This window comes from Netta rufina (assembly GCF_964035555.1).
Source record: "Netta rufina genome assembly, chromosome: 7".
Taxonomy (NCBI): Eukaryota; Metazoa; Chordata; class Aves; order Anseriformes; family Anatidae; genus Netta; species Netta rufina.
In genome coordinates this window covers 31732803-31759896 of record NC_140130.1, presented here as the reverse complement: position 1 = coordinate 31759896, position 27094 = coordinate 31732803, and the positions used below count along the sequence as shown (strand labels likewise).

General features: G+C 41.9%; 1 protein-coding gene across 1 annotated transcript in view; it reads right to left on the bottom strand.

Moving 5' to 3' along the window:
* GRK5 (G protein-coupled receptor kinase 5) overlaps window positions 1–27094 on the bottom strand; it is a gene marked incomplete at both ends in the record, with an annotated part of 157304 nt that overhangs the window by 50760 nt on the left and 79450 nt on the right. The window contains one exon of the mRNA XM_084289786.1: window positions 2818–2930. Within this exon, the coding sequence (XP_084145912.1) occupies window positions 2818–2930 (113 nt within the window). The remainder of the gene's footprint in view (window positions 1–2817; window positions 2931–27094) is intronic.

Below are 27094 nucleotides of genomic sequence, written 5' to 3'. Positions count from 1 at the left end.
ATTAGAAAAAACTAGTGAAAATGAGGAGGGATCAATTACTGGCTTCTGCATGACTTACAGCATGACCTGGTAAAGTCACCTATTTGTGCTCTTGGCTTCACCTTCTTTTTGTAAAAGAGAGGTAGGCTAGCTTCTCAGTGCACAGAAAGCTCTCTGACCCTCTGGTGAGCAGCTAAATATTTACCTCTATTATTATTATTATTTTTTAATTTGATACAACAAAGAAAAGCTAAGTTTTGCATCTTATGTTAGAAAAATAATTAAGCCAAAAGAAAGCAGAAGATTTGGCTTTTTCTGCTCGGAGCTTATTACAGCAGGTGGTCTCCAAGAGGTTTCACATTCCTGGTGGTCTCAGAGTAGGGCTGTAAAGTCAAACTTTTGGTCTCGTTACAGGACTTTTTTGCCTAACATAGGATTTGGCCTGAGTCCCACTACTCACTCAACACAGTGTCACCCTGCTGGGTGAATTTCAGTAGCGATCATCCAATTTAATGGCTATGGGCTGTGTTGCTAGACCTTAACATTGGATAATACAGGGATTTTCACAGGCTGGGAACAAACTTGCACAGAATTTGAAATCAACAGACAAAGGAGGCTGCTGTCAATTAGCTTTTAAATACAGCAAATATTCAGACCTCCACACAGCTCAACATTTTGTTCATGAAATCGATGGTTCATTAGGGCAGGCACCTCTCTAGGAGATGATGGTTGGATGCAAGATAAACATGGGCAGGGTACCCAAAACGTCCTCCTGCCCACCTGCCTTGAGCACAATCTCATGAAGACTCTGTCAGGTGTGGTCCTTTCATGACCCTCGATGGCTAAGTCTTCCCACTGGAGAAAATCACAACCAGCACAAGGAATATAAGGTGGAAGCTGTGACCACCCAAAACCTCTCACAGAAACCTCTCCATAGACATGCTAATTGAAGGGTTGCCTTTTTTAGCCTGAAAAAATATGAGGGTAAATGCTTCGGCTTGTCATTTAAAGCTAAACACTACACTTTCTGCTGACGTGTGGAAATCCCTAACAAGCTGATGTTGGGTATATCCCCAGAGAAGGACTATCAGTTCACATCATGAAATGAATGAATCCATGAATTCTCTAATGGCCTCTCATATCTAAGAGTCAAAGTGCTGCAATTTAGCAATGGGTGTGCCACATGCACTTGGGAAAATGAAGTCCTCCTTTGGTTTACCTGTGAAGTTGATTGTGTACTTTCTTTGATCGCTCAGTGCCAGGTAATTCTACACTCTGTTAAGCAGAAGGTGGAGTGTTTTTAACCTTCTGCAGAAGCATGTTGCTCTGGCACTTGTAACTCTGGTAGAATGGAGACCTAATGTCGACTGCAAGTAACACTTTAAGCCAAATGTCATCCTGCTTCAGCACTGCTGTAAGCCACGTAAAGAAAATGCCAATTTTACAACACATTGCTATGATTCAGCAGCCTGAGTGTGAAATCAAATTGCAAAAGGAGTCTAATAAAAATGTATAGAAAAAGCATTAGAATGTTTTAAATTATGTTAATCAAGTCAAAAAGTTTACAGAAGTTCAAAGACGATTTTATAAGTTGTGATGGTACCGAAAATGCCAACTGAAATTGATTTTAAAGAACTTTATCCAATGCTTTCTGCGATGCAGATTTGTTGTAGGTGCTGTGGTACTAATACACGCTGTAAGTGATGACATGTCCTCTTCCAAACTCTTACCTTTACAACTTCAGTGTAACCTCCACATCTGCCTATACTTCAGAATAGCCAACTACAGCACAAAGAAAAAAAGAAAAAAAAAAACAAAAAAAAAAACTCTGTTCTCATTGGTATGCATTGCTTTGCTTTTGACTTAGTGCCACCTAGAGAGCGAAATCCCCTGGCCCTGCACACTCAGCGATGACAACTGGCAGCTCATCTGCCAGCCTCGTGGGGTGTAGCCTTTTGGCTCCTCACCGCCCTACCCTGCAGGAGGCTCCCAGCAAGCAAGCCGGTGAGGACTTTGGGACTGTGAGCAGCTTCTCTTGCTGGCACTACACATGGCCAAATGCTGCGAGGTTGGGAATGAGTATCAGGTCCTTTCAGGGGCTGTGGGGGCTGCTCGGTGGCTGGTTTAGCTGGGAGCTCTCTAGAGAGGGAAATGGAGCTGGGCTTCAATAGCAGGTTTGGCAGGAGTTTCTTGGTGACCTCAATAAAGTCACTTCTATAGCTCATGCCTCTATTTGAAAAAAAAAAAAAAAAAACAACAAGATAAGATCAGGATGCCCTTTATAAATCACCTTGAAATCTACTGGTGGAGAGGCTTGGTAAGAGTGAGATATTATTATCACACTCCTCATCCCCTCTTGTCAGTCCATTCATCATCTTTCCTTTCCTCCCAGTGCCTCCCAGCACTGCAGACGTCCCAATACCAAAAGACGTCACTCGCTGCCACCCAGCTGCTCGTGCCTGGGCCTGACGCAGGCTCTGCCAGCCCAGAGCTGGGCTCCTCCCTTTGCGGTGGCTCGTGTCCCCTGAGACTGGTGCCAAGCCTGCGTGCAGCGCTGCCCCTCCACCTCCAGCAGCTTGCTCAGGTGCGTCAGACATAAAAACCCATCCCGTGGCAGTATGACTTCTGGAGGTCAGAGCTGTGTGCCCATCGAGCATGGAGCTCCAGAACAGCACCAAGCTGATCACACAGGTCGGTCCACCAGAGCGGGGGCAGGCAGTGACTGCTGTGCCTTCAGAGCAGGACATCACTCCTCCTGCCCTGCCAGCGCTGCTCCTCAGCTCGCTGCCGAGGCACAGGGCCACAAAGCACCGCGAAATATCACAAGAAGGGACTTACCACCGAGTCAAGGAACCTAATGCAGCACTCGAGCTCGGGTCGAGTTTCACAGAACTGCCGAAAGAGAAGCCTTCCGATCGGCTGCTTTTCGCATATGCTGCAGTAATCTCTCTCTAGAGGCAATAAAGAGAAGAGAAGCATGAAAATGAGAAGAGCTTTGCCTTTGGGGTTGCTTAGGAGTTTAAAACATTGAAAGTGAGTGCAGAAGGATGACCCAGATTAGAAATGACTTCTTCCCACCACGTTTCAGGTATCCAAGTGCAAATATAATTAATAGCTTAAGTCTTGAACAAGACAGGCCAATTTTACAGAACTGATGTAGGTAAAAGCCCCACAAAAGCCATTCAGCTATTATGAAAGAATAACTTCACATTTTTCCATGGGGGAATTGCATGTACTCTGCAAAGGTACCACTCAGACGGGCAGTGTTTGCGGGAATTTGAGGAGCAAATTACAAGTCCCTGAAATGTGAATCATACACTGACGAGAAGAAGTTGTAATTCGTGGTGACTTTCCTGGTTCCTTCCCAAATACGCACTAAAGTGACCCTAATTTCTGGAAATGTAGAATCCACTCTATACTAATTACTTGTTGCAAAACACATATTTTCAAAGATTTCAAAATTTCTATTTACTTGCGGAGCACCAACCTATGGATGGAGTACATGGCATCTAGCTGGTTCCAGCTTTCGCACAACACTCCTCTACAGAAGAGTATTTCCCCATAACAGTCATGTTTACAAGTCTTTCTCTGTGTGGGGTCTTTTCTGCACCCAGAACCACCCTGCTGTTAAAGCAGGTCCTTCACCAACTGCAGGTACTATATGCAGGAATACATGGGAGAAGGGCCGGCCTCATTAACTGCTATCGCACCAGTACAAACGGAGAGGGCTTTTTTGTCAAGAGCAGCAGATCCCCCAGCCTGTTTGGAGCAGCAGCACTCGCTGGAGACACGTTATTCCTTTAGAAGCACACACATGTCAAACAACATACTGTGTTTCCTTAAGCGTTCCTCTCACCACCCTCCTCGCTGCCATATGGCAGTTGCTGTTATTATGGAAACAACCAGCTTCTAAACACATAACATAACACTGCAAACAGACATACTAAACCCACACAAGTTGTCAGTGCCTTGGGTACTTCTCTCTCAGGCCCGCAGTGTCTTTTATTCCCCCTCTGCTTTGTCCCACCACCCTTCCCTTCCACCCCAGGACACATCCTGTAGGCACCCGGCTGTCCCGGGGGCACCCAGCTGAGGGTCTTCTCCTCACAGCTGGTACTCTGAGGACCGTGCTCGGCCTTGCCAGGACATCCCTCGTGATAAGACACATGGCACGTTGGCCTTGCTCCCCTGTAGCTGGATGGCAGTCAGGCTCCACACAGCAGTACGATGGCAGAAGCACCCCAGGCCCAGACCTTGCCAGAGCAACGCCCTGCTTGTGTGTGGCTGTGGCTATACCTCAGGATTTTGCCTCCAAGGCACCTGCAGGGAGGCATGGGATGGGGTTTTAATTCAGCTTCCTCCTGTTTGGGTTTTCTGAAGTGGTCTGGGACAACATACCGGCACTGTTTTGTGACTGCTCCTGCCAGCCAAGGTTGAATCACAACTTCATTCTCTCTATCCAGAAGACTGCAACATTTTGGCAGCCTCTAGCAAATGAAACTGCGCCTAGATCACTGCATAAATCTTAACTTGACCTCTAGCCTAACTATCAGCAACTAGCCCGTGACCCTGGTTTGTTTGCATGACACAGACGGGCAGGGTCAGGAAGCAAGCCAGCCCGATGTGATGCTGAGCAGCCTTGGGGGGTCCTTGCAAGCAGTGCAAGTTCACACTGCTTGACCTAGGAGCTCTCCTGCTGAGAAGATGACAAAACACACAGACATGTACAGCACTAAGGTAGGCAAAGGAGGTAGGGAAGTGCCTGGGTGCATCAAAACATCAGCTCATGGTGCCCCAGAGCGTGCGGAGCTGGAGCTCAGGTGAGCTGCCCTGGGAGCTCTGGAGATGCAGCTCCCTCTGCCTGAGGCTGTTTTCTGCTGTCGTGATGAGCTAACTCTTCTGAAGGCATGAATAAAACACACAGTCCGAATATCTGTAGCACACAGCCTGACCGTTCTCAGGACCTGATCCCTCTAGAAGCCCAAACCCACAGCAACCTTCCTCAATATTAAACAGGCCATGCAAAAAATGCGACCGTCTGAGTCACAGATTTGTGACAGAACAGAAGATAAAGGAACAAACACGTGATTAATCAGCCAGTTTGTTCTGCACTTTCTCTTGTACCATGTTTCTTGATGCCCGGTGTCAATGATAGTACAAAATGGGCAGTTTTTCAAAGGTGATATAACATGGTGACACCCACTGCAGGACACTTTCCTAACAGAAGGGCTAGTGATAACAGCTGAACAAGCATGCAAATTGTACGTTGAATGGCTGTACTTTGTAACACACCAGGAAAAGAAAACAAGAAGCTGAATGCTATTACATATGTGGATAATCTAAACACAAAGCTGATACGAGCACAGACATACTTCTACAGTATATAACTTGGCCAGCACATGGGAACGGTGACCTGTTTGTAATGAGGAAAAAGGAAATACCAGAAATAATCTCCAAAAACACAAGAGCCAGAGCAGTTCCCTTGAGCCATCCACTCCTTGGTAATGTTCATTTAAGTGCTGGATATACTGATACAGACAATAAATACATGATGCAACTGTTTTCATTCCTTGTAGGTGACATGGAGTATTTTCTTAGGCCCTGGTTTTACATTGACCTCACCAAGTCAGCTACAGGGTCCTGCGCTCACTCATTCTCGGGATGTGCGGGCCCTGGAGTGGACTGAGGAACAAAACCACCTCCCTCAGCTCATGCAGAAAACCGAGTGGATAGCTTTATAAAGGCAAGGAATGAAGCAAAGCAGAGGTGTTTTAGCAGCACGCTGCTCCCCGGAGGCCTGGCTGAGGCACCCAGTGCTGCAGAGAGAAGCTGCGGGCGCAGGGAGGAGACGAGGAGGGATGCAGGTAGCACAGCCGGCCGATCCCTCGGGCTGGGGTTAAGCGCCGTGTCGTGCTCGGTCTGCCTGCCAGCAAAAATATCCCTCCAGTTTCAAAAGTTTAAAAAATAGAAAGAATGATTTCCTGAGGAAATGGAAATGTTAAACACTTGGAAGTGAAACCATATGCTTATGATGATGAAGTGTAACGAAAACAGTCCTGAGAGCAATATCTTTGGTAGTCGGACCCTCCTGCTTCAGCAGAATCCTGTTTAACACCTGCAAAGTCACCCAAAACTGGGGTGAAAAGCTGGGTGGATTGAACGTCTACAACAACAGTCACATCTCACCGATGCTGAACCCTTTATATAGAAAATATAACTGGTAAATAATGTGGGCATGCAAATGAACTATTTTTCTTCCTGTCAGAGTAACTACACAGATTATATAGATTAAGATGTTTATGAAAAGGTTTTATATAAAATACCATCATAAACATTCTGAAGAGAAACAATATTTATTATAAATTCTATTGACTCATTTTTCCTTTACTTTGTAGCTCATATATTAAAATACTTTAAAGAGCAGTCAGCACACAGAACACACCTAAATACAAATACCTGTACACAAATAATATCACCAACATTCAAAGTCTATGGCCAAATTTGTTCCCCATCAGATATTTTTTTATTCTGAAAAATATCTAAACACACATCTAGAAAGAACAGTGCTGTTAGTAAAATTTCATACTGGTCAAAACATCATTAATAAAATAAAAAAGCAAAATGATGTACGAAAACAAGCAGCTGCTGATAAAATCTCTGACGTTCAAGTAAAAGGGGAAAAAACCCTAATATTTTAATTAGAGAAAAACCTCCCTGCACCTTGTGAAAATATTTTGTCTTAATTGGCTCAAAATATCACTTTCAGCAATTTCAGTGATAAACAATGGTCTGCAGAGAGAGCAGGTCCCTCCTCCTGTTTCACATTTGCCATAAACCTGTGGGTTTTCATAGGCTTAGTGGTGAGCCTGGAAACTGGGTGACGACCCTTGGCTGAAAAAACAGCCTTTTCTGATATTGCTTCCCGCAGTGCAAACTGCAGGTGTCTAAGCGAGAAACCTTCCCTCAGACTGCTCTGGGAAGCCGTACTTCTGTTTCTGGACTGAAGCCCTCTTTTTGAAGGGCTGCTGATCCAACACCTGTGATCAGCTGGTGGGGCTTCCTCCTGTGAAATGCCTGTGGGGCGTGACGAGCTTAGTTTAAATCTCACTTATGAAGTGTACAAAGGCCAGGAACACCTTTTCAGCTTGTTTGTCCTTGCTGGTGTGGTTACTGATTGCACTTATGAACTATCTGTTAAGCAGCATTTCATTTCTTTTAAAAATACTGGAGTCCCAAGAGAAGGTATTTCAAAGAAATGCACGGAGAATCACCAAGAAGATATGCACCATGCAAATTTGTTCTTGGCCTCTGGATCTCCTCTCTGCTTGGCATCAAATCAGCCTGGATTAAGCCTGAGTAAGATCCAAATGCAATGTAATTCTGCTGCCTAAAAATAAAAAACAAACAAAAACCCCTCCCAAGCACCTAGAAACCCAAAAGTGGGTGCAGTGAGAATTAATTGGTCTTTTTCCTGCTAATGCTTGAGTTTCAAAAGGATCCAGGAAAAGAACTGAGCTCATCTTCCCTTTCCATTTCTTTCTGTTTGTTTTCTTTAAGGTGAACCAAAGTGATAATCTTTCAAGTAGATGTTCCAAGTATAATATTCATCTGCTGTCTCCAGTCTGCTTTAGTCCAAAACAACAAAGAAAACACACCAAAAACATGGAAGAAAAGGTCCAGAGCTGGACAATAGGAAGCCATAGCAAAGCCAGAACTGGCTAGCAATCCATTTAAAAGATTTTTGGCACACCGAAAGTAGAACTTTATTTTTCCAAGGTGCAGAGGCCTATCAAAGTGATTCCCACCAGCCCCAGAACAGTAGAAACTTCAGTAGAGATGCCTCAAACTCGCAATGTGATTAATGCCTCAATCTTCATTCAAACTTGGGGGGATTCAGCTAACACAGAAACCAACCACCCCAGCCCAAATCCCAAACCAGTTCTGTTTTTTTTGCACACCTCTACTTTACACACATAAGCTCTCTTACAGTAGCACTCAGTTGAACAAAGGACAAAAGCAGGAACTAAAAGCAAGATTAAAAAACATGCTGCATGACTGAACTCAACAGACTCTTACAGCCCATTGTACAGTATGTACTTGTAGTAGTTTGCTTCATTTTGCTTAAAAAAAAAAAAAAAAAGAAGAAAAGAGAAAAAAAAAAAAAAGACCAAAGCCTTTAAAGTATACAGAATTGTTTTGTGTGTTTTGTGTCCAGTAGTGGTACTAATGGAAAACAAATTGTGTCTTTAAACAGCAAATAACCCCATCTAGAGCTACATTAATAAAAATACATTTTTCATTTTAAATCAGCAAGTCTAACACTAGGGCTTAAAAACATGTTTTATAATTTAGTGCTGCTCTTCAGCTGCAAGTGAAATTACCACTGCCTACATATAAACTTAATAAACATAGAACATACTAAACTGTCTAGTCTTTGAGGTTGATGAAAGTTGCTTCTTATCAAAGGCTCCTTTGTGGATGTTTTAAAAGGATTTAACTTGCTTTGATTGCATTATTAACAGTGCCTGTGTTGCTCTTGTATTTCAGAATAAGCTGGAAAGCTGGAACATTAGCTCTTACATTCAACAAAAGTTGGTTTGCCATCTATAATAAATACACTTCAATACAAAAGATAATCTTTGTGTTCAAAAGCAAGACACCAAGGCTGGCCACGCTAACACTTCTGCAGACCCAGTTGTTATATTTGGATTTTCCTCTGGTCTTCTCTACTGGAGATCTCACAGCCAGTCCGAACTTCATAAACTTTGCTGGAAAGCCACATATTTGCAGTGAGAAACACGTCAGGTTTCTTTCTCTGGGAAACTGAAAACATGGGCCCATTTCTGAAGAAGAAACAAGGATATCGTTCTTTGAACTGCAGCACCTGGCCAAGCACACACGCAGGAACACAGCGAGGGATCTCGTTGTTGTGACTGCTCAGGAGTGTTGCAGAAAAGGGGGAAGCAATGGAAGTCAAGTTTCTTTTTCTTTTCTCTTATTTTTTTTCCTTCTTCTGGGTTTTGATGTTGTTGCTGCTGATTTGTTGTGTTTTGGTGTGTATATGGAAACCTGTTGTTCAGATGCTGCGGACTCTCCATGTGCCCTGTCTCCAGTGATGCATTTTAAAAGTGAGGCAAGCCAGATGGTGAGAGAATACAAGACAGGAATAAAAATGCCTCATTTCAGCTCATTCAAAAATTCCCAGGAACTGTGGCAGTAAGTCATGTTATAAAAGCCTAATACAAGCAGCTAGACTCCTGTGGGAATTCAGGTACCAGTACAAATAATATTCTGCGTACTGCAGACCTCAGCGGCATGCTGTATTTATAAAATGGGGCTAATAGCACTGCCCTACCTCAAAGCAGTGTGGCCAGAATAAGTATATTAAAGTGTGTGAGCCCAGAGTGCTACTGGATAGCCCTGCGGATCCGTGATATTTACGTGCAATGCAAACCCCTGGAGCGGAAATTTAGTCCGAGAGAGCACAGCAGAGTCTTTTTATACATTAACCGCTATACTGCTCCATAACTTCACCTGGCACTTCACAGAGATTAAAAATGACGACGCAGCCCCTGTCCTGCAGAGTGCTTGTCTTGGCACGGCCAGCGCTGCACAGGTGCACGACAGAAACTCCGGAGCCAAGGGCTGGGATGAAGTTGGGTTCCTGGTGGCAAAAGCGCACTCCCTCGAACGATAAATATTTCATCTGTTTTCTTTATTTTTTAATAAAATATGGAAATTGTTAGACCTTGTGACAGGATAATGGCTTGATAGATTCCTTGTTTTAAACAGCAGCTCTTCCCAGTCTGCGGCTAAAACCAGCACTTTGTGGCTGGAGAAAGCTCTAGACCTAGCCTATTAAGCCCTGGGGAAAACACGTATTTTTGGCCTTGGCTGTTTTTTTCCCCTTAAATTTAGGATTTTCTACAAGAAACTCGGAAAGCCTCATCTATGACGGTACAGTGAGTGTTGCTTTGGCACTGACTATCCAAGTTTAATTAATTAAAAATACAAACGCAATCAAGCTTATTTAAGACAATGGAATTACCCCAAACTGGTTTTAAGCCCTGCCAACTTAATTTTCTCTGCTTGTAGGCTGTCTTTTTTAAAACAAACAAAATTTAATCTCCTGATCATTGAACATCTAATGTAATTATTCAGATTCAGACAGTGTTTGCTTTGTATAACTCTCCTTATTTCCACTCTTTTCATGGAATTACAGGGATAAAGTCCACACATCACAGCAGCATTACACTGAAGAGGGAACTAGTCCAAACCTTAGAGTTGGACCAATATGGAAAAAAAACATTTGGAGAATATTGTAACAAATTCTCAGCTAAATACACTTTGGTCATATATACGGATCTTCTCATTTGTTTTTTGAAAGCAGCTGTATTGAAGCTTTGCTCACGGAACTTTATTTGAAAGTCAAATCCTGCAAACAGTCGCATAAATATGTTTGCATGAGTATCTGAACCAGAATGCGTATGAGGCTTTGTTGATTTTGGCAACGATTTTGGCAGGGAGGATAAGAACCCACCCACCCTTTTTGTAGCAGCAGGAGGAGGATGAAACGGGACACTGTGCGCTCAATGTAGTCACTGCATACAAAAACATGAGTGGGGTCCCCGTGGCTGGAGAGACATTTGGTAACCCAGCCTTGCTCCAGGAGCAAAGGCAGAATGCTCTGCTCTGAGCCAAAGCAACTCTCCAATGTAAGACAAGTTCTCGTTCTAACAAAATCCACTCCCTCTGCACTTGTCAGGAAAACATCCCCACCAAGGGCACATTACTACAGCCCTCCTCTAAAAGTCCTGACATTGTCTCAAAAATTCTCATTCGGGCAACTGCATCACTTCCACGTTTCGCAGAGCAAGCCCTGTGTTCAAATGCAGCCAGCAGGTGCTGCTGGGTCAGGAGTACATTTAGCTTGAGAAAATGGAGCTTGCCATTTGTATTGGAGAGACTTTAAATCACAGAAGCAAAAACTAGATTGTCGTGTGAAGTACTGGGTGCAGGGAAAGATGATAAATTGTTACAAATAATGAAGGTGATCTTAAGCCTGCTGAAGCAGATGGAAAGGTTCCCATTGATTTCAGTGAGTCTTTCATTGGGCCTGGCTCTCCCACCTCTGTCAAGCACAACTGAAATGAATAAAACACTCAGTGTGTCTCTCAGTGAACATGACAGTGGAAGTGCATACACCATGATTAATAGGAAATCTGAATTGTGAATGTGCAATGGGAATATTTTAAAATCCTTTTTTTAACAGAAATTATTTCACATTTGGCTACCGGTTGGAACAACAGTGGATAGAAAGGGAACAAAAAGTGAAAAAGTGCAGGGAGACTGATTGACTGACTGATAGACAGGCGGACAGATATCTTACACTGCTTCTAGTTGAGAAATTCAAATGACTACTAATAAGCTGGTTACTGTTCGCATAAGTTACACTTGAAAAGCACATACCCATGGACCAATGCCTTTGATGAGGTTTCACTTTGATGAGTGCCTGAACTGTTGTCTTCACGGCTGGTCACAGCACTATTCAGGGTGCAGTGGACTCCCAGACTTGCCTGTGTTGATCACAGAGGATGCATCATCACCAATCCTTCCTGGTGCTTGAATGCAGAGATTGTTTGGCAGCCCCAGGGGAAGGGCTACCCACACCATGGCTGCGAATATTGTGCCGACCAGAAAAGAGGTCGTCTTTATCTTCTTTAACGGCTTTCAACAATGTCTCTGCGGCAAGGCCAGAGGAACGGAAAAAATCCCTCAAAGAAATATGAAAGCTCACCTCAGAAGCGCCCTGGGAAATCCGAGGAACAAACACTTGGTTGTTCTCATTTTGTCCTACTTTGTATTGGGATGACAGAACTGGATGATTTGTCCTAAAAGGAGGTAGCTACTGAGATATGTTTTTATTTGGGACTTCTATGTCCAGTCTTGAAGATTTTGATTGAAATACCTAACTTATTTGCTGTCTAGTGCTGTTATTTAGTCTCCTTTCTGGTGATATTCTGAGTAATACATGCTGAAAGAAAATTTCAGTAAAAGTTGTAATTTGAATGTTTAAGGTTATGAAATCTACAAGAACTGTTGCTGTTGTACATAGCACAAAATAAACATCTCGATTCCAGGAAACTAAAGGAGACATCTTGTGAATCGCTTTCTTAAGACAAAAAGACTTCTGCAAAACTACTCTTTGACTTCTAAACCAGCCTGGGTACAAACTGAAGCAGCCATCAAGACTAAACCTTTATCCAGGTCAATAAAATGGTAGAACATATATAGCCACTAGCACAGTCACTCTGCAAATGCATATTTAAGCAGCACACTTTACTGAGAGGCACATAATAAAGCTATTCACAGGGATTACTAACTGTGCATGCTATTCAATAATCGCTGTAAGTGCTAAACATCTCAGCCATTTTACTAATGATTCCCTTAACAAGATACTAGATGTTCTTAGATGTTCATTGCTAAATTTACTTTCTCTCTCTCTCTCTCTCTCTCTCTCTCTTTTTTTTTTTTTTTTTTCCTGTCACTTTTCCTCGTGGTATTTTGAAATACCACACTTTGAGTGCAAGAGAAATCCACAATCTTGCACTGGCAAATTATTTTTGGAAGCGTTTGTCAATCCCAATCCTTTAAAAAATGAAAATTATTATAAAATAAGCTCAACATTAACCTAAATAGTCAAAGAGATGATACACTGAAAAAAATCAACCCTCGCCAGTTTTAAGGGGTGTCACTGACCAATGACAATGTTGCTAAATTATCACTTGACTGGATCTTTGGCCCAAGTACAAGTGGTCTACTTGCAATAAAACAGACACTGACTTGGGCTTGGTTTATATTCACAGTGTGATTTGACTGCCTGCTGAGTGACATCCCTCTCTGAGTGGGTGTGAGGGAGCTGAGCTGCTGAGTAAAACTGAAATGAACAGTGAAAAAGAGATTTTAAAGTCATTTAGAAACCCCAAATACTCTAAGAGAAACCTGTGCAAGAGGGGATTGCCAACGGAAAGTATTTTTCTCTCCTTCTTAACAGAAGTCTTCAGTACCAAGGATCTCTTCAGACTATGTTATTCAGATGGATGGAAACAGCGTGACACTTCGTGTCCGGACACAAGAAATTTGAATAAACTCATGCAGATTTTAAAAGAAAATGTAATTTTCAAGAGACTTTCTGCATTATTCCCATGAAAACTGAGTTCTCATAGGGAAACAAGACAAGCACTTATGTAATACTAAAGGTTATTCTAATATTTGTATTTTTTCAGTTTGATCAGATTTTTCTTTAATATTTTGTTTCATTTCACAATGTCATATGAATAATATTTTACACTCATAAAGCGTTTTTCTCCAAAATGTTTTCATTCCTAAATTTCAACATACCACCACAAATATTCTGCAACACAAAATAATGGTGTTCAGCTCTGCAAAACAAAAAGCCCAGACTACCATCTCCAAAGCTACTGAAAGAATTTTGGTGAAGAGAAGACAAAATCAAAATCTTCAGCTAGGGCTGTCCACCTTGCAATTAGTGCTGTATTATTTAGAAAATAAAAACATGTTTAGAAATTTTACCTCTCACATGGAAGATGATACTTCAACATCCTTGGTACTTCATGACAGAGCTGAAGTACTAGAGATGCTGAAGTACCACTGAGATCCTAACACGTCTGAAGTGTTCTCCAGCACCCCTCCAGCCAAGTGCTGTCCCACTCAGACATTGCTTCACTCGTGGTTATTAACATGAGATATGCACACACTGCTAGGTAAACAAAGCAGAAGAATTGGAAAAAAAAAAAAACAACACTGAAATCTAATTCCACTATCTCGTAAACTTCTATACCAAACTGATGCAAGAAACAGCACTGGTGTTTTATGAGGAACATCACAACTCAGTATTTGTCCTTTGAGAAACCTGCTTCCAAATGATGCTGGTGAAGGACACATAGATAGGTGGAATGGATTGGGCTAGAAATAAGCATGGTCTTACATGTATTTCTGCCTGTGGAAATTCTGCAACAGCTCACATTGCCTTTTATCAGTCGTGTGGCACTACCTCATCCCCGTGTGAAGCATCAGCTCTTTGCCCACAAGGGTGGAAGTGATGCTCAAAGGCAAAGTGCTCTTAGGACACTTATCCTAGGGAAAATAATCACCTAGGCTCTTGTAACCTCTTGTGCTTGCACCTTCATGCTGGCCTCAAGAACAGGTAAGGTAGATGGTTTTGGGTGTTCTGATGTTTAGAGCAAGCTGTCACTTAGCCAGCAATATTCTGTGGCCTATCTGCATGGCTACAGTGCTACCTCATTACTGAACTCAGAGGAGTTCACAAAACACAGAGGTCAAGTTTGCCACATAAAATTATACCTCTAGAGATACACAGATTCTCCTGTGAGGGTGAGATATCGGTAGACTAAGTACAGTGAAATAGGTTGGAAGGGAACCATCACTCTCACCTAAGAATTAACACCTCCCAGGATTAAGGTGCACCATTTTCTGAGTCACCAGGGGAGCCCAGGAACCGTGCCGAAGACAGGGATTTCCTCTTCAACAGCCACATTAAATGGGCTTCTATGAAAGGAAAAGGGGAAACGGGGATAGAAAAGAAGAGCCGCATGGTTGATCTGAAAGGAGAGCATGTTTGCACCGACACCGAAACATTAGAGACATTGTTCGAGTGCAGTTCATCCTTGCAAAAATATTATCGTCGTCGCGATGCCAAGGTTGGTGAAAGTATGGGCTACCTGCCATGGAAGTGCTGGGTATTTAGGCTAGACCTGTCATGGGGCTTATTTACTCTCTGCGCCCAACATTTCAGACACACTCAAGTGCTGTGTTCATGTCTTGGCAGGAACTTCTCATTCATGCATTTTCTCCCGGTCCCCTTTGAGGAGTCTTCGTCCTCCGACATTGCAGCGGTTGAAATTTCATTGCTTGCTGAGAAAACCAACACTGATTAATTTCATCCTACTTGCATGGAAGAGGTAAAGTATGCAGGTCTCTAGCCAGGGACAAGGAAATCCCTGCTGCTTACATGCCACATTGAATAAGCAGCCCATGGTTGAGGCCATTGGACTTCAAGTCTTCATTCCACCCGCAGGAAAGAAGCAATTAACCGTAGCAGCATGGGAAGCAAACAGGAAGTAATGCAACACATTCACTTTTGATTAGAATTTTTTTTTTTTTTTTTTAAAGACATAATATTCCACAAGGAAGAATTCAGCTGTAGTGTTGCATTGACACACCCCAAATTATTAAAGGAACATGACTGAGGTTGCAAAGTTAAGCCTCAAAACCTAGGAAAAACCGAAGTTAAAATTTCCTGCGTAGCCTGAATGCCATTCCTCACTGAGCACGCATTCTGGTGCAGTCTTTAATTACATCACTGCAAACTGTTTTTTTTCCCACAGGACCTTCGCCTCATTCAACGCACAGAACGGACAGTGCTTACTTAATGAGCAGCTATTCAGTACTTCGTTTTCTCCTCTGGTTCAATGTGTGGCCCTAGACTTTATTTACTGCACACCAGTCGGCCTGCTCAGGAGACAGAATGATTCATTTCCCCATGGACCTTTCTGTGGCATTCTCCACTGTAGCCTTAGAATACTTCACACCTATTCATGGATCTATTTTCACACCACCTCTGGGGGATGAAGAAGATGTCATTAGTCCGGTTTTATAGATGGGGAACTATAGATGGTTCATAAACATATGAATATTAAGATAAAAAGTATTCAGTGATTGGTTCAACTTGATTTTCCATGTATTTAACCCTATACAAAACACACTCTATTCAAAGCTAGTCTTCCATTTGCTTCAGCTGCACCGAGACCCAAAAATCTCAGATAAATACCCATAAAATGAAAAATGCACAATTAAGTCCAACTCTGAAAAACTTTTTAAGTTTTAAATTATTTGCCTGTCATCACATAAGACCTAGGTGGACCAGAGTGTATCCCTGTCCAGTTCCCCAGTGTGTCACTCAACTGCTCTGCCCACCAGACAATTCCCTGTGCTGCTGCAATTCACTGGTATTATTCAGCATTTCAGCAATTCCCTGAATTTATTCATCACGTCTCTTTTTGTCATGATAAAATCAAGACCGTCATTCTAACCTCCTTTATTAAACAACCCAGTTTCATCCCGAGGCTAACTCCATCTTTTGAACTGATTGAATTACGGGTCCTGGGGAAAAAGTTAAATATGTAGTTTTGTATCATATAAAAAGATATGAATTTAAGCTATAGAGGCAGCTAGGGGCTCATCCAGAAATATTAACATTTTAACACGTATTTTTGTATGTTTGATTTCCTAATTTTTTAAGGAACTTTAAAGGAAAAGAAAAATAAAATGTTGTGGAGCAACTCTGAGAGTCCCTTGCTTATTAGAAAAGCTCACCCAAGAGGCTGGGAATGTTTGACTTGGTCACTTTAAGAATGTCCTTTTAACATAGATTTTTCTGAGCTCTTTCCTAAGTTTTCTTTGGAAAAGAAACTACATTACACTGACACCCATAATAATACCCACATCAGCAGAGCTGAAATAGGGATGTCACAGTACTCACTTGTGCTGCTGGGAGCTGACGAAGGAACTGTAAATTGAGTTAGCTGACCATCCTCTGTAAACACTGGAGAGAGGTGAGATACATACCTCATCAGAGGCATGTACAGATACTGGCTGACTGTTTTGTCTTGTCTGAAGATGAGATCCTGCCCTTAAATTCAGTGTTTTGTAGCCATTCCCCCATGATTTGTCTTCTTCCTATGGCACTCTCACATGGCCATTCCCACCCTCAGCTTCTCTGGCCATGGAGATCTAACATTCCCTGCCCAGCCAAACCTCACCTACCTCCTGGCCTAGCAAGTCCTGGCCTTACCACCTGGATCACCTTCCTCCATCCCAAACCAAACCAAACCAAACCAAACCAAACCAAAATGATCCACCCCCCTCTCAAACAAACAAACAAACAAAAAAACATGGCAGAGAAAATGTCCAGCATGGAAAATTTCAGCCTACATAATTCAGGCAATATCCCAGTCTCATACCGTGCAATATTAAGGAACTTTGATAATCGATGCTGCTACCCAGTCGCCAAGTAACAGCAATCCTTACTCAGAAGTTTCGGCTTAAGGAAGAGCATCTTAATTATTTATTATGTGTTACAGAGCCAGTTCTGTCCTGCCTGCTGATGCCCTGGTCTGTGAGTAGCCCCAGTGATTTCAGAAGGCCTGACTGGAAAATTCAGTGATGCTATCTTTGAGGTTTGTATGGGAATCAAAACACAAGCAACTTCTTCTCCAGGGATTTATTTTTTTCAGCTTAAATAAACAAATATGAAATATCAGAATGCAAGGAAGAAAATAGACTTTATAAGATTTTTGAAATATTTTGCTCAAGTTTATGATTTGTAATAGTCAAGCATCTCTGCTTATCAGGGATTAATATTACCTTACTTTCCTTGAACTCCATTTAGTTCTTACATTATGCATATTCCACATGAGCTCTCTCTTCTCTCAGAATTTCTGGCACAAATATGAGCCTCTTTGGTAAAGACTCATAAGGTTATGAATGTCTGGACAGCCTGAGTAATGAAAGGCCATTTGGGGCCGAACCATTGACCACAGATTTAACTTGCCAGAAAGGATAAAACACGAAATGTAAATTAGGTACTAATAACCCATTTTCCCTCTAAATCCTTGGTACAGATATGCAGCAAGAAATACAGATTATGTTTTGAAAGAGCTTTTGGAATAATCTGCAGTTAAAAATATTGTATGGGACCTTGTGTTGTGGCCTCAGAAGAGACTGAATTGTGAGTTGTTACCGCTGCCCTTGAACCCACTTCAGTCAATGGAAAGTTTCATTGGCACCTGGATTTGTTGCTTTGGGTAGCTGCCTAGCTACCAGCAAAACCCAGCACATAATACTGTCATCAGGGGAAGAGGAATGCGCAGTCCAGCAAGCAAGACATGCATGGAAAAGTACATTTCTCCCAGCATGTTTTGCAATCTCCATGCTCTTCCCTCCCCATCTTCCTTTCCACTGATCTCATCCGTGGAGATGAAGTCAAGAAGAAAATGTAGGAAGTAGCACTTGCAGGGCAAGATAATTGAGCTGCTCATTGAGTGACCAACACCAGCCTTAACTTAGCTTTGACCCTGTTAGTGGGGCCATCCCATTGACAAAAACAGATGTTCAGATTTGTTTGTCAATCAGGGAAACTGGGTGTTTTGTTAGCTCACACAAGGAATTTGGCATTAAAGCCATGGTGTTGCATTCTGCTAGCAGGAGCACGCACTAGATTGTTGGGAAGCAGGGTTACACGTTATGCATGGTACAGCACCGTATTTCTGCTCTGTTGATTTCAGAATACGTAAGAAGACGTTCTCCATGTGTGAACTCCAGCCTCCGATTACACTGTGTAAGAACACCTGAGCCTTCAGTTACCCCCCTCAGGAAACTATTGTTCTTGTTCTTTTCACTGCAACCCAGCTATGAGGAAATGAAAAGCTTTCCTTTTCTCAGCTGGGTCCAGAACTATCTAAAAATAAAACCTGTGGAACTAGCTTCTTGAATTAATTATGTTCCTGATAAAAATAAACCTGAAATATGAAATGGCATGCCCATGCACTCGGCCTTAATGAGATCGGTAATTGCTTCTCCCGCTCATGACACATCTCTGTTTTATGTGAAACCCAGAATCTTGCTACCTTTCAATAGGTCTGTGTGCCTGGCATGGCTGATTCAAGCCACTGCTCTGCAGCTCGTTCTTTGCACTTAGCAAATAAGATAATTTAATCAATAGTTTTAAAAATGAAATAAATACCTATTCTTGGTCTGCAAAGAGGGAAAAGTATTAGCAAAGCAGGTTCCATGGAGGAAGAATTCATCAAGTTACCCTACAGTTTGGGTTATCTATCAGCCTTAAGTAGGAAGCTCCAGTAGGAATACTCAGGTACTCCTACTTCAGCATTTTAATATTGAAAGTAGTACGAGCAGTGGGTACACCCTGTGGGTGCACCACTCAGCATCCTACATGAGGAAGTCAGTGGCTACTTTGTTGATATAAGACTTAAAGAGAACAGGGCAGTAGGCCGCAGCTCCACTGCTGCAGAATTGCCTTGCTGGCATAGAGATCTGCATGACAAATCTCCCAGAGGACAGCAAAGCACAGAAAGTGAAGCCCTGACTACTTGTTCACTCTTCCTGCTATTAATTTGCACCATTATTACTAATAAAGGATATTTTACTCTGCTAATGCCTAATCATGGCACAGGACCAAGATTGTATGAGGGAGCCCATGGTGCTAGGCACTGAATAAACACAGGAAAACAAGGCAGTCCTGCCCCAGAGAGTGGAAAGGTTTAGAGAATATGAATATTCATCACTTTTGGAAGCCTGTCGAAGCCATCTTCCAAGTCATCTTGGGTTCAACCACTACTACTGATGTAGCAAAAAAGAATCATGATTTACTTGGGTAAAGGAGGATATTCCTTAAAAACACATGTTCTGGCAAAACAGAAACAGACTAAACAAGCCTCTTGAAGAAATGTGTATTTGAGAAACTGCCCTGATTTAAAAGATATGTTTTTTATCCTTCACCCATTACACGGACCCACACTACGGCAGCATGCTGGAGATACATCATGTGATAATTCAGGGACACTAATGTTGTAGAAAAATCAATGATAACACAAGAGCAAGCAAATAAACCTTGAGACTATGAAGCAAAAAGAAAAAAAAAATCCACCAGGGCCTGGCCTGGTGCATGCTATCATTAGTAACATGAATTCACGGTCCTGAGAGGAGAACTGATGTGCCTCCCCGTAAAGCAGATCTTAGGGGCATATTCATTACTAGCAAAGCACAAGCTCCACAGTTTGCTCTCATATAATGATCCAACAGTGGCATTTAGGTGAGCTGAATATAAACACCCAGGCTGGAATGTGGCCAGGACACTAGATTTAACATCCTACTCTTAATAAGAAATGCCACAGAGGCTGCAATATCCAAGCAGAGCAGGCACGAGCTCAATTAAAAGAGCTCATCTGAAAGTCCCCCACACAGCAAACTACATAGACTAGAACTTACAGTTCTGGGAAATATCAAGTGTTGAGTTGACTCTGGCTGCAACTGGCTGCAACTGCCAAATGTGGTATAGCACTTGGAGAACATTTGTTGTGGATGAAAGCAAGCACATTTTGCCTTGGAGGGTCCCAGGTATATCCCACAGGAAAAAAATTGTCTGCAGAAGGCCTCTCTGCCTCCCTGCTCTGTTGGCCAGCTTCTCTTGTGTGTACCATCATGCTCTCAAATGAACTCACTCCTAATGCGATGACAACCTCCCCATTTTTTGGATGCCAGACTTTAAATGAAAGGAAATTAGGGTGTTTGGAAGGTTGTCACTTTATCTTCTGCCAAAGACCAGGAGAATTTTCTTTCCTTTCTTTTTTTTTTTTTTTTATTTTTTTTTTTTTCAGGAGCAGCCAAACCGCTTTAGAATCACATAGTCAACACAGTGAGTATGGCTGACTTGCCTTAAAACAGATCTAAACACATTTACTGAGTTTAATAACTCTATTCTTTTTTCTTCCCCTACTCATGCCTTTTTCCTTCTGTCTTTCTATCCTATCATTTCACATGCTCAGGCCCTACTATTTCTGGTTTTCTCTATCTCCCACTCTCTATCTTCACTTTTCCTACATTACGCTCTCCTCCTGTTTTCTAATCTAATCTAATCTAATCTAATCTAATCTAATATCTCCTCTTTATTCCTTTGCTTTTATTTACTTTTCATATTTTTCAAGTAGGAATACAGTTTGGCTCCTTCCAACCTCAAATTTACCATATGAGTGTGCCTTATGGCAATTCACCAACCAACAGAGAGATAAGATGATATTTAAGAAGATAAAAATTGAATGCCTTGCTCATCGTGGCATTTTCTTCAGTTTTGCTAGTCTAACTCCACTGAATTCAGCAGAGTTGCAACGACTGGAAAAACAAGATAATTTAATGGGTGTTGGTGTTTTTGCTTATTCTGTGTGACCTCCGCTATTCCAGACAGGACCCTGCAGGCATTCAGAAGCTAGTGTAGACATGCCTTGTGGGTGCCTGTTTTCGCTCATATCTTGATATTCCCATCCTGTTCTATCTATAAACTCACAGGGACTTGCCAAACTGTTTATTTTCCATTGATAACTGTTGAAGGTCTCTAACATGAGTTCTACTCCTATTCTGAATGTCACTATCTGAAATTAGCTGTAAATCTCTTGTGCTGCTTAAGCTCAAGGAAGTTCACTGATCTTGAAGTTTGGTATCTAGACAACAATCTTCTTTTAATAGCCCATCCAGAGATACAAGCTAAACAGAAAGGCCATAGACTTGAAAAACCTTGCAGAAGTAACTTCAAGACACTCTCCAGGCAAGGTCAGTGACTCTGCCATATCATCGATTTATTTAATACTTTTCATTCTCAGAGGAATATTAAAATATTAATTATCATAATCATAGTTAAGTATTTAGTACAAACAAGACCTTGACTTCTGTCTGCCATAGCCAATAGCAGTACCAGTAGCCAAACAGATGTAACAGTACAAGGGAAGGTTCAATTTGTCAGTGAAGTTGGAACTGAAAATATTAACAGCATCTGGAGACACTATTCCACATCTATTTAAGTTAGAATATGTAATCATATCAGATGGGGAAACTCATAAGAAATATAAATTTTTCTTGTAAATGTTAGCAATCTACATTTAAATCTACAGTGTAAAATGCTTAGGCTGCATAATTAATTCATTACTCTTGAGAATACCACACAATTTAGACAAAGTAACTAAAATGACAGACTTGCCAAGCCCCAAAGTCACCAAATCCCGTCCCCAGTTATTCCAGGCCACCATTATCAGAGGACACCTTCAAAGGAGAATTAAAATGGAAACCAACACTCTTGGTGTGCTTCTCTAGTAAACATGACATCAAAAATCACTTTCAGTAGCTACACTACATATAAGATTACAGTCACATCAGAAGAGGTAGTGAGATCTGTAGATGGAAGAAACATACAATATTCATTATGGTCAATGCCTTGGAAAACATGTAGTAAGAACTGAAGGCACCAAAATACATCAAACCTATGTATGCAACACCCTTAACGTCGAAGGACCGGCCACTGGAGAAAGGAAGACAAATTGTCATATCCCAAAGTTAATTATTGGATAAGTTATATTCATTCCTGTGTGATGCATTGGTTTTGCAAAGGGGTGTTAGGAAGCAAAAAAACAGTTGAAGTGCTATCAACACTCCAACTCCTTTCTGTGATATATTAAATTAGCAAACAAAGTATGTTTGAAAAGGGTGTCAGTAGAGCAAACAGAAGGCAGAAATGAACAAGGTTAGGTGCTGGCCAGAATCCTACATTCATTCAGGATGTATGTAGATGCATTCTACAGCATTTACATTCACCTATCAATATGTTTTGTTCTTTTCAAACAAAGATAAGTAGGTTTGCCACTTAAAGAAAAATAGGACTCAAACCACAACATTCATTTGGTATGTGAGCCTCTGAAAAAAAAATGTAGTGGAGAATGTTTCCAGAACACTTTTCAAGAGTGCTTTCTATCTGACTGCTGCTAGCTGACCAGAAAGATGATGAAGACTCTAATATAAGTAAGGCATTTAAATACGCATTTACATTTTTCATTTAAAGTGAGGAGCGTGAGAACTGAAAGTAGCAAACTCTTGGGTTTGCTGATACATGTTCAAGGAAAAAATTCATCAACGTGGCTACATCAAATTGCTGCCACATTCATCATTGCTTGCCTTCATGGTCCATCAAGCACGCAGGAGAATTAAGATGACAATTCATCACATGGATACTGTTGAATGCTTTAGCTGAGATAAGGTACCAGTCAGTTTTTCCTGTCTGCCAAGTAGGTTAAATGACCTGCTTGTGATACCAGTTTTAGTCATTAATAGTAGGCTGCTACTCATTTTACAGAGCAGGGGGCAGTTTGTTCTGCACTGCCCCACTGCGTGGCACAATGCCATACCATGACTTCTGAAGAGCTCTCTAGGGACAAGGAAGCTCTTGCAGTGGTAAAAGTACAATGTTGTCAAGACAGGTGGACTTTTGGTGAGCATTGCCAAGATCTGAGCAGCTGTGAACACGTTTCTGTTTCTGGAAAATTGCTGTATTTTGTGAGGACCTCAGAGCAAGCGTGGAATCTGGGATTCAATGGAAAAGGATTGATCGATTCTTTTCATAGCTGCACAATAGGAAAGAAATGTCACGGGGGTAGCTTCTCCAAGTGCCAACTGCCCAACAGCATCCTCATTTAGGACATTGGAGAGAGGCTAAATTACATTATAGGCCTTTTCTTTGACTTATTTTTGTGGGAGTCATTATACTCTGTTCAATAAAAACAGATTGTGCAAATGCAAGCCAGCAAAGGCGTGACAGAAGGAAGACAAAATACCAACACAAATAAGACAATAAGACAAAACAACTGAGGTGGGTAACTCTCATCAATCAAAACTCAGCAAGGGTACAAGAGTGACACAACTATGGAATAATCTGCTTGCATCTTTCACAAAGGACATTTCCACTGAACAGACCCAAGACAGCATTCACTTTGCCTTAGGTTCCTTTGTTGACTTAGGCAGATTTCAGCCATTCTGACATCTGGCCCTCTCCTTGGCACAGCCTAATAGAAGGTATTACAATACTCACATTTCAGTATTCAGATAATTTCCCTCTACATCCATCATTGTAAAAAGTTTTACAAATATTCCAAGATATTCCAAGAATTCATGCAGAGTCCACAGGTATCATCAAGAGCTGTGATACTCTGCAGTTTTCCAGATCAGACAATTCATCTAATTTGAGCATTTTGCTGTTCCTTTTTTTTTAGCAATTCAGCATTGTTGTGTGACATTTTAACTTGTGACCTCTCTCAGTTTCTTATCAGGTTTTCCTGTATTTTTCACTCCAGCCTTCAAATAATTTTCGGATTAAATCACTGAAATCACCCAAACCAGACCATCTCTTCCAGCCTGTACTCAGAGGAGCCCAAACAATTCTAAAGGCATGAAGGCCAAGGCCTCTAAATTCACGTTTCCCATGTAGGTATCCACATTTCAATTTGAATATATTTGGGTTCCTCAAATCAAGGGAAGGTAACAAATCACTGATTAACATACTCTGAGTTTGTTAGTGGCCACAGTTAAGACAGAGACCACTTTGTGTTTCTTGTATCCTGTATCACAACACACTGCACAGCTCAGCACCAGATGGAAGGCATGGATTTCATTGCTGGGCCCCGTGGTCCTCCGCTCTGTATGAGTAATTGGCAGCTGAGTTCTGGGTAAGAGTGGGAGCTTCAGAGAGCTACAGTAGGTCATTAATAACAAGAAGCGTCTAAAGCCCTAAAATATCCTGTCTCTAAAATTAATATGAGCATGAGTTACGCTTGTTATAAATTAGACACCAGGAGGTCCAAGTACAATTTTTAGCACTGATTTAATAGATCAACATCATGAAATGACAGTGCAAGTACAGTCTGAGAGAGCAAATGCCTACTAGGCTATCCTAGCTACAACAGGTTAGAGCATGAAGCACCATAGCATGTTTTTCAGTTTGAGCAAAGTCCTTCAGAAACACTAGGTGCAATGGCTAGTTCTTAATAACCCTGTGCTGCCACTCTTTTCTGGCTGTTCCCATGCACATTGCATTAAGCCACCTGCAGCTACACATTGGGAAGGGCCCTGGACAAATAGCTTCTGTGTTTTTTTTTCAAGGGAGATTCCTTCAGTGCAAACGCAGGGTGCCTGTTATGGTGCTCATTTTGCTGTCCCTCATTTGGGGTTTTTGATTAAATGTTTCCATGATTACCTTAGCTTTTTACTCATGCTGCCTGAAAAATTACATTTTTTATGTGCACTTTCTGTTGCCTTGAATTAGAGCATCATCTTTTCCCATGGCCATGCTCTGTAGTTCTCAGACTCTTTGACCCAATCTGTTTGAGCCTAGGTCTAAATACGATCCACGCTCCTTGTGTTTACTGATAACCTCCTCCAGGCCACAGATAACTGTTAGTCCACAGCAGTCCTTGCAGATAGGTCAGCTATTTTTATTATTGCACATTGGCCACATGGTCTTCCCCTTCTTCTTCAGGAACAGAAGCTGAAGAGCAATGCCAATTTAGAGCTTTGATGGGACAGAAAGTTCATCAGGACAGCACTGGTTACACTCTATGGCAGCAGAGTGGCAGTCCAATCCAATATGATTCAGGGACATATCTGGAGCTTTGGCCTTGGGCACGAAAGTAAACTGATGTACTTAAACAGCACGAAAAAGCAGCATGAGAGACCAAAACGAAGGGGATAGTTTTGTCATGCAGCTTCAGGGTTGGGTGGGATTTGCCGAGTGGCTTTCCATTTATGACTGATGAGAAAATTGTGGGCTTGACATTTGGATATGGACCTCTTTGTGGTGATTCATGCTTTTGCTGGCTTCCCACACACTTTCTCCCCTTTCAAATGACTGAAAAAAGCACAATGTTCTTGAATGAATTTTTCTTCCTGTGTGCCCTGCTCAAGACATGCACTGCACGGAGTCCCCGTGACTGTCATTAGCTAGCAGTTGAGTTCCAGCTCAAGTGGAAAACACCATAACATCCTAAATATCAGACATCTGCTGTCTCCGTGCCCCAGGCCATGTCACTTGCAATTATTTGAAGAGCTCAGGATCAGCTCGGCGGTTTGGGCTGGAGAGCAGCCCGAGCTGCAAACACTCTCGGTGGAAGGGTTGTCTCCTCTGGAATGCACTTCCCCACTTCAGCTCTAACAGCCTGGATTTCATGACCCCCAGGTCATCCTGTAGGGTCCATCTGCTTTCCCAGGCTTTGAAAGGGGTGGAGAAATTTGGGAAATTATAAGACTACTATAGGAAATGGATAGCAGCAGCATGGCACGAAGAGCTTGTGCCTTGAGTTGTTGACTCAGCGGATAAAAATTGTACTGATACCAAGAAAATCTAAACCAGAAAGGGGATCTGCAACTATGCTAAAGAAATAAACACTTATTGACTTTGTAGGGTATAAGATAGAGCATTTTTATAACCTGATAAGTAAAACTGTTCTGATTAACGTTTTACAGTCTATAAATAACAATAAAATAAAGAGAGAGAGGGAGAGAGGAAGGGAGAGAGAGAATGATCCTATCAGGAAATTTAGGTCTTACAGTCATAAAAGGAGGAGGGGTGATAAAAATGCCATTAAGAGACGGTTCCAAAAGCTCATTTAAAATATTTAGTGCTGATCCCTTTGTCTTCTAGCTTCTTAAAAGAAATCACCTCTTGCATCACACCATTCAAACTGAATTATACCTTCAATTTTCCTTGTTTCCTGCTATATTCATATTAAACTATTATGCTGTACACAGGAAAATATCCAGCAAAGGCAACTAATCCTACTGTGTGCTAGGAATGGTTTTCTTCAGATGGCTTTAATGCTGAAGACAAAGGTCAGCAATTTACCACAAACAAAGAATTTAATATTTCCTCCACTTGTGAGCAGCATACTTCCACGGTCCTCACAGAGCTCTTCAATTACATTTCCACTGGAAAGCGGGGCTTTGAGAAACCCTCTCTAAAGGCTGCTCAGTTTTTTTCCTGAGAGACTTGAAGTTGTGAATACTGTACTAGGGAGCTGCCAAATTATCCACAAAGTTCCTCCACCATTTCACCTCTTCCAGGGACATTTATTTAATTAATGCATTCCACAAGTGTTATGGTGTGGGGCTGCTTGCAGCTGAGAATTTCTTGTTTCGATGCACGGACAGTTCATGTCAAACCTTGCAGCCCCACGACCGGCTTTGCTTTGCGCACGCTGACTGAGCAGCCTGAAAATGCCTCCCAGAGCAATACATGAAATGGACAAATTGTGCTTTGAAATTGGGAAGGAAGGGAAAGACAGCTGGAAATGTGCATTATTTAAAATGCTGTAGGATGAGAAACAGATGCCGGCATGGCATTTGTGGAGCTGCAAGTTACACAGCTTATGCTGGCAGTTGGCAAGCGAAACTGGTATCAAATCCACAG